The 9115-nt window shown below is 38.9% G+C and overlaps 1 protein-coding gene across 3 annotated transcripts in view; it reads right to left on the reverse strand.

Annotated features, from left to right (window-relative positions):
* Window positions 1-9115, reverse strand: part of LOC107661001 (myelin basic protein-like) — a 33271-nt gene that overhangs the window by 5925 nt on the left and 18231 nt on the right. For 2 of the 3 annotated variants that reach the window (XM_016450440.1, XM_016450439.1), the window contains exon 4: window positions 3904-4407. In XM_016450440.1, coding sequence (XP_016305926.1) covers window positions 3904-4020 — 117 coding nt within the window. In that variant the 5' untranslated portion in view covers window positions 4021-4407. Of the gene's footprint in view, window positions 1-3903; window positions 4408-9115 lie in introns of those variants that run through there. The other variant, XM_016450438.1, reaches the window with a different exon arrangement.

Genomic DNA, 9115 nt, shown 5'->3' on the forward strand with positions numbered 1-9115 from the left:
AGCCGAATGGATTCGAAAACGGTAAAACTCAACTGTTTAACTCTAGGGGAGTTGGAAAATGAGCCTATTTTCAAAAATAGTGGAGTGTTCCTTTAATACCGACTTAATCTTCAGCAAAAAAGTGAATTGCACTGACTCTCGCGAGAAGTGAATCCAACTGACGCTTTGCTGATGCTCTCCACGTTCCGTGTGATTGGCTGTTTGCTGCACACGTCACACTTTCAGGCGTCAGCACGCGCTCCAGAGTTAATCACAAACTCTGGTTCAAACTCACCGAGAATGTTTATCTCGAGCTTTGTGAGCCCGCTGATCCTGATCTAAACCAGGTTGGATTTGTTTGGATTTGTCAACTCTAACCCTACTCTGAAACTCACTTCATGCTACAGGAAACACCATAACACAGACCTTCCCGGCCAGCAATCTCTACGACAAAGATAAGCACTCATTGCAGGTGGTCAGCAAAAACCACAAACACATCATGACAGGGCAAGCTAAAACCGCAACAGAGATCTAAACAACTAGCAAGACTGTTAGGCAGACACTCACCAATAAGCCAGACCTCTATTGCTGGCTTTACTACAGTCTCTACCTCCATGATCTTAGCCTGCCAGTCAGACTACAACTCCTGACTCAATGATAAAGTGGGGGGGGAGGGGGCGGAGAAGCTTCCTATATTATATGAGGCAGACCTGACACAGGGTTTGGTCTTTAGGTTAAGCGAAGGATGATGGCCAAGGAGAGATGGGAGAAACATCTAAAGGGCTGGACTCACCATCTGTGACTCAGTGAGGTATGGGGCCTGGGCTTTCACATTTTAAGTGTACTAGCATTAGTTTAGGAACAGAAGGTGGCCACTGTGAACAAATGTTCAGTTTTGGAGCCATCCTGTTTTCCGTTTTATGAAGCCTTATACCTCAATGGCATTATTCCCAGTTTCCTCTCACAGATACATTAACACATCTTCCCCCTTGCATTCTGTTTAATCTTACTATTAAGAAGAAACGGTTGCCTCGCTGAGTCATCGGGTCAATCCATAAACTTAAATATCCCCTTCCTTCACTGTATTGCTGAGCAGTTACCACATATTGCTCCTGGCAGACTGCAGAAAGTATACTGTTAGTTGTTTTGCTTGTTAGTAAGTTTAGGCATTGCATAACGTTTTATTTCCACTGTATTTCACTTCTTGCATTAATAATTGTGAATCTAACTGGCTCTACTGGAAGTTTCAAAATTAAGGATTTTCTGAGGTAACCAACTTTTAAACAACGTCAGAGCAAATTCATAATCTAAATATTTATATAATTATAAATCTTCATTAAATAGTAATAATTATTTTTTTAACTATATTGTCCAACACTTGCAGCAAGGAAAGGCTGCCTGTGAATAATAAACGGAATAGTGTTGTTTTCATATCCGTGGTTCATTAACTAATGTTAAAATTTATGTTCTGTATTCAAATATTAACAGATTCCTGTCAGTGCAAAATAATCATAGGATCGTTTAATATTACAAAGCTTTTTTTTTAATTGAAATCACATCAGACTTTTTGACAACGGATATATTTAAAACCAACTGTATTTCCATTAATACTTTTCACAAACTGCTTAATCTTGCTTATGCATATGAATTTGACCTGACCTGTCAACCGTTTACTTTGGCAATTTCAAATTCACATTGTGACCACACCAGTTAAAAAAAAAAAAACGCACATAGCAACAAACAATTTTTTTAAAGCGCAAAATTGCCTCACTATTTCAAAACAAATAAACAAAAAGGCCAATGTTCATGTTACATACATTTTAATCAAGCAAATGTCAAAAAGCTCAGGACAGGATCAGGCTAAAGAACATCGTCAGGGTTGTTCCAGAATATGTAGGTTACACAAGCTGTTGTTAAAGTGTTACAAATGGGACACAATCTATAGGGGTTACTAGTGAGGCATTAACACTTAAAGATCACATTGTTACATAAGAGAGATGAGTTAACCTGAGGAATGTTTGAGAAATCTGGTTGAAGCAGGAACATGTAGGTCTGAGACAAAACTATTATACAACTGGAACTGTGATATTTCAATCTCTTTGTCACATTATTTTTTCCCCACAAAAATGTTAGCTATATTAAAACTAGTTAATCAAAATGTTACACACTGCACAAGTCAGTAATTCTGCAATTCATCATATGGCACTTTAAAAATAAGGTCACAAATATAAACTTACATCATCAAGATCTCATTTCACATTTTCCCACAAAGCAAGAGTTTCCCAACTTTGGTGTTTGTCACCTAAAAGCTTAAATATCTTTATTTTAGAAGAAAATATTTATCTCCCTCTTTTCTTAAAAGTTAAGGCTCTAGAAATTGCATAATTTCTCAAGCATAACAAATGTTAACAAATGTTAAATATAATTTCCAAAACTATGCAAATTCATTTTAGAAACCAAACTGATCAGTAATGGCCTCCGTCTGTACCATGAAAAACCCTGAGGTGCTCCCTTAACACCATGATGTTATATAAGATAAATGGATTTGAAAATGGCTATAAAATATAAAATATTTATCGGTCACGTACAGTATAAGAAAATGTCATAGATATGTGAAAATTCTCTTCGCCAACATAAACATCCTGATTGAGACATAGTACCACTCATTGTACAATATGCTGTATGTACCATCTTTTCTGATTACTACAGAACTTTTCAACGTTGCAGTTGCTGTCAGTGAAAAGTCATAAAAACACTTAATTTTGTTAAGGCAGGCGTACACGGTGCGATTCTGAAGGTCGGAACGTCGTGAGCTCTGGCACATGTCACGATTGAGTTTATCCGAAAATCGTACGGAGGCAGTCACACACGACACGAATTTACTACGATTTTACCAACTCTGACATAAGCATTACGTTTCGCTCCATTCATAAAAATATGGATTCTGAGGACGAAATAGTTTTCTTTGTGGCAGGCGGCTTGTGACGTCCAAAAAAAAAAAAACAAGACAAAGGACATGGCAAAGAGAATGGCTGAAACGCAGAGAAAAGCATGGACTTTCTGTTCTTCATAAAGAACTCGAGGGAGTAGGCCATTTCTGAATTTCTGCTCGTTTTGCCGGAAATACAACAGGCATATTCATTCATAAAGCTGAATGGCAAATTTGACACATTCGGAATAACTAATAAAAAATAGAACTGTATAATTAAACTAAAAGTATTATATGGTTTTTGTCATCTTCTGATTGGTCAACTTCAGATGGATCGCCAAATCGTCTCGTTCAACCTCACATACGCGTATAATTAAACTAAAAGTATTATATGGTTTTTGTCATCTTCTGATTGGTCAACTTCAGATGGATCGCAAAATCGTCTCCTTCAACCGCACATACGCCACGAATTTAAACCGACAGCATCCGATTTTTTTTTACATGTTTGAAAATTATCGGGAGGACGGGAGGTGCTCGTAATGTCTCGGATCGGCCCGTAATTCTTCTCACACGGTACGAGCCGCGACCATGCGAGCATCTGCGATTTTCTTCCGAGAGAAAAAAAAAATCGCCTGCGAACTCGTACGACAGCAAAAATCGCACCGTGTACGCCCGCCTTTACACAGGCATTTCGAATACATTTGAACATTTTATAAAAGCTGAAAGTCACGTTGTTTATAAACATCACACTGTATACTGAATCCCTGAATCACAGTAAATCCTATAACAAATTGCAGCTTTATTCAATACTGGATACTATATGACAGCAACGTGTAATAAACTTGAGATAAAGAGATAAAAGAAAACCACACGCAACTCATTTACTGGTGGTGATCTCGGAATCAAACAATAACTGCAGGTCAAGATAAATTCACGCAAATAGAACAGTAGTAAAGGCTCATGTGGAGAACTCTGAATGCCTGCTCAATCCTCACCTTTCCCTTCTTCTTTTTATCCCCTCCAAAGAACTTTCCGATCTGATCCATAACAGTAGGGTTCTTCTTACTGCGGCCCAGCCTGAATGTTGACTGCGAAGAGCTTGCAGATGCCATGCTGAGTGTTAGCTTTAATCTCTGCAGCGGTGTGTTTTTTTGTTTGTTTCCAAAATAGGAGTGAGGAAAGAGAGGGCAAAGAGGAAATCTACTTTAGGTCCTACTCTGCACACTCAGATTCACAATCTGAGCCAGCTCCGCCGTGCTCCTGGATGGTCTGCAGCTCATCAGACTCCGAGGGGCGGTCTTTGAAGGTGTTGTCCTCACGATCTGGGGCATCTCGAGAAAAGAGGCGGACCAAGTGGGGGCGGGGCCCTGAGGCATTAGGGTCGGCTGTGCTCGGATGGTTCCAGCTGCTGAGATCTACTGCAGCGTTCATGGAGTCAGTCACCATTGGACTCTTGCTGGAGCATCCATTGTTCTGGTTGAGGTCCGCCTCCCCCAGTCCTGCACAGAAACATCGGGAGTTATCTGACATTTCACAGTAAGATCATTGTCATCATCACCTACCCCAACACCCCCCACCCCCAGCCCCTGCTGCGCAGGCAACAAGTGCTACAGATTCTCTCACAAAGTCCAAAAAAATACAAAAATTAAAACAACATTCATTGCATTACCAATCACTTTTCTTTGACAAAAGATCCAGAAGCACTGTAATAAACATGAGAAATTATGGAAACTTTGCCATTTGTAATAAATTCATAGAGGAGTAGTTTTTATGATTCTGTATATTTTTCATAAAAACGTACAGTATATACGTTAACAGATCTAGAGATTTATAGATTTCAGAGCAGTGCTTCCTCAGGAGGTCGTCAGGTTTGAACCCAGTGCAGCGAGACAAAGCCGCTACTGTACCACACAACACAAGAGAATCTGAATTCTAGTGTTTCTCACAGAGCTTCTTTGTGCCACCACAACGTTATTGTAGAAGGACAAAAGAAACAGTGTGACTGTAATAACTTCCCCAGGCTGGATTTTGCGAATTCTCTGCAAAGTGAAACTCATCTCATTTCTGAAGTCCATTTCGTGAGGTGTGGCTGGTCCAAAAAGAGACAAAAGGTTGAGGCAACTACTGAAAATGCTTCTATTTTCTACACACATTATATTATTAGCCTAAATGTATTTGTCAGAAGTGGAATTTCAGAGACATCTTGTGTGCTTTAGTGGAAGCAAACAAACCACACCTTCTATACAAATGGGTTACCAGTGTCACAAATGTGTTTACATTTGATTAGTGGCCTTAAACAGTCCAAAAAATAAACCTTAAGCAGACTGGATGTCCGCTTTAAAATGTTGTTCAATATCTTAAAAGTTACAAATTTGCAGTTGAGACAAATTATTGCCCTTTTAGTCAAGTCAATTTATTTGCATTGCACTTTTCGGAATACAGTTTGTTTCAAAGCAGCTTTACAAAGTTTCATGATGTTATAATTGTTCACATTTAGCAGTTTAGAGCTGGGTGACAGTATAGTTTACATTTGTTGATGATATCAAATAAAATCAAGCGGATGGGATTTGCTTTATAGCATGTATATAATGTGTGTTATGCGGTGATAACAGCTTTGAAAAAAAAAATGTTTCTAAAAGTAATTTTCAGATGCAACGGGGGAAAAAACGGGATAAACACAAACATGAAACTTGTAAATAAAATAATCTGATATATAGCCTATGTACAATTTAATAACATATAGCCTAGTTTGATATATGAATTGGGTGTTCGTCAAAGATTGCATGCGGTCGGAGATTCCCGTGTTTACAGCTCCATAAAATAACCTACTGGAAGCTCTGTAGTTTTGCTGTATAGGCCTATAGATAAAAATATAAAAATTACAAACACACAACATTTTGAGTTACTTCCATTTCTGAAAAAAAGAATGTAGGCCTAGTAATTGATGTTATAAATACACACCCCTGATTTTTGTTTTAATTATCCATCGTACATAAAAAAAACAACAGCACCGTTCTTATTTCGCTCTGCATAACCTGAACGGAAAAAAAATTTTTTTTTGCTAAGAACGAACTGAAATTAAAACATTTCGCTTTTAATCTGTGTATTTAACAGCCTGGGAAACCTTCCCAGGGCAGTACCTTGCCTCACCGACTAAAATCAGGGCGCCCACTACGGAGACGGCACCAGAGGTGAGGGGGCACAGTGACCGAGGTGGCCGGGCCGGGCCCCCTCAGCCCCCACCCCGTGGCGCCGACGCTGTAAAACAGTCACGTTGTGTGAAAGAAACAGCAATCCTACAACTTTGAAAATTGCGTATGAAATGTTAGTGGATTTATACCTAATAGATAATACATAATACAAAATATCAAACAAAGGCAACAGTGGCAAAGAACAAAAAACTCCAGTAGATTATTCTTGGATAATGGAGAAAAAAGTAAATGAAGAAAAAGTAAATTCATGCAGTACAATTGCTAGAAAGTCAATAGATAATTAAAGCATTTAGGCTAAACAGTCATGTTAGCAGTAATTAGCAGGCTGATCAACTAAAAACAAATACATACTGAGCTGGGCACAGGAACTTCATGTAAACCCATACAAGAGTATAGTACCTCGACAGAATGTGGTATAGAATGGTATTATGAATGATCTTCCATGTAACTCTCAAGTACAACCAGATTTATAGCTAGAATATGAATAAACCTCTTTGGTGCCCCTCGACACTGCACCCTAGAGTGCACCCTTTTCACTCCTTTTACCATGTTTCTGCTATTTAAATGCCATTTAAAAATCCCTTACAAATGCAGGTTACAATCTGCCGAGGATTTAGCCATCAAACCCACTGTTCTCTCAATGACACCGTAAGCTCAACGTATACTTAAGTTTTTAATGCTTACAGAGTGAAATTATAGCCTTTCAAAAGTTTACTCCATTTGATAGTGTGGTGTGCTAGGAATTTATCCTTTTCCAGTGTCTGTGCTATTTCTCCATTTTGATTATTAGCATTGATCATTTAGTGCCAACCAAAACAATATGCATCTACCTCAACCGGACACTATGAATCATTTGCCAGTTTTCGCACAGACGACATCTTTTAGTTTTGGGCAAGCTCAATCATTTGTATGCTTGTTTCGAGGAAAATAACACCATCTTTGCGGAAAGGGCTCCTGTGGCAGATGCTGCAGATCTTAGTATATTCTATTTCTCTGTAGCGGACATAACCTAATTCTTCAAACAGTTGTTGGCCATGAGTCCAGACTGCATTCCAGGCCATGTCCACAAAGCATGCATAATAAAACCAGCCTGTTTTCTCTTTGCATCTTCAACATCTCTCTTTCACGGTCTGTGGTCGCTAAAGGTTGTAAAATGGAGGCGGCCAGACCTGCTCCTGGAAGACTACCATCCAGAGTTCAGCCTCCTGTGTTCCCAGCCCACTTCTTGAACATTACTTCCGTCTACACCATCGTTTTACAACCCTATTCCTGGAGGCACAAAAACAGCACACATTTTGGATGTCTCCTTATTCTGACCCATCCTTTTCAGGTCTTGGAGACACTAATAACGAGCGAATTAGATGTTTGATTAGGAAGAGTTTGAAAATATGTACACTGCTTTAACCCCTGCATGTGTGGCCACACATAGCTTGAAGTTTGACAACAAATTTGCTCATGATATGATGGTAGCATGTCTGATCACAGACAGTGACAAGACATATGTGCAAAATCTCAAAATCATTTGTACAGGTGCATCTCAATAAATTAGAATGTCGTGGAAAAGTTCATTTATTTCAGTAATTCAACTCAAATTGTGAAACTCATTGACATTCTAATTTATTGAGATGCACCTGTATATCATACACTAGGGTGGGTTTAAATTAAGCACGATTTGCAATACCGTGATAATCATATTGTGTTGTGGTATACGGTCCTGCCTGAAGTATGCATACAAGGGTTGGACAAAATAATGTGAACACCTGAGAAATATGCAGTATTTCTTAATTAAGGTATTTTACCACCATTTGCCTTTAATGCAGCTTCCAACCTTTTTGAATAGATTCATAAAACTTGTCAATTGTCTCCAGTTTAATGTTTTATATCAAAACACCAGAGATGTTGGAGGAGTGAATCGACTTCTTACTCTTATCTCCAAACCACTGCCCACAGTGGTTTTAAAATATTCAAGCCAGGTGACTGAGCTGGCTAGGGCAAGTCGGTGATGTTGGATTTTGTAAAAACAGAGTCTTCAAGATCAATATGAAGTTTGCTGCTACTTTTGCTACAGTAATTCTGTGTTGTTTGGATACAAGTCTGATGATGCAAAGGTCTGAAGAAGTCTTGCCATGCTGCATGTATGCAGTCATAATCAAAAACGCTGTTGTTCTTAAAACACCCAAACATTTGGGCTGTTAAGGTGTTAAGGGCAAGTGCTTAAGGAAGCGTGTGTCTAAATGGAACGCACCCAGAAAACAAAAAGGCAAGTGTGTTGGGGCAGGTTGGAGCTAAACTCTGCAGTACACTGGTCCTCCGGAGCAGGACTGGACACACCTGGTTCAGGGCCTTTATCAACAGTGTAACCATGTTCTGTAGCAGGAGCCATGAGTTCATCTCACTTGCTATTTTTGCCCTACTTTGAGGAATATTATAGTACGTACATATCAATCTAAGTTGTATGGACTTTGTATATGAAAAGTTGAATGTCTGGACTGAAGCAACTTAGTTATTATTTGTTTGTACACAGAGTTTTCCTTTTTTATTCATCTGCTGTGCTGAGTTTCTGGGTCGGGGAACCACTCGTTTCACCCTGAAGGCTCTTTGGATTGGTTACATTAGTGAGGTTTCGTTTATGCTTGCTTTGGACTTTGAACTGTATTCTTACTGCAAACAACAACATACTGTGTACTGCCTCATTGGTGAATTTCCTGTGCCTTCTAGTGTTGGGCGATATCCTCAATTTTCATATCGTCAGCCAGTGAGATCGCCGATACACGATATTATCCTGCTAATTTATATAATTATTTACTTAAAGGGGTCATATGCTGCTAAAAAGAACATTATTTTGTGTATTTGGTGTAATGAAATGTGTTTATGCATATTTTAAAGTTCAAAAAACACATTATTTTCCACATACTGTACATTATTGTTTCTCCTCTATGCCCCGCCTTTTTGAAACGCGTCGATTTTTACAAAGCTCATCGGTCTGAAAAAGCGA

This window comes from Sinocyclocheilus anshuiensis, unplaced genomic scaffold (assembly GCF_001515605.1).
Source record: "Sinocyclocheilus anshuiensis isolate Anshui unplaced genomic scaffold, SAMN03320099.WGS_v1.1 scaffold1036, whole genome shotgun sequence".
Lineage (NCBI taxonomy): Eukaryota > Metazoa > Chordata > Actinopteri > Cypriniformes > Cyprinidae > Sinocyclocheilus > Sinocyclocheilus anshuiensis.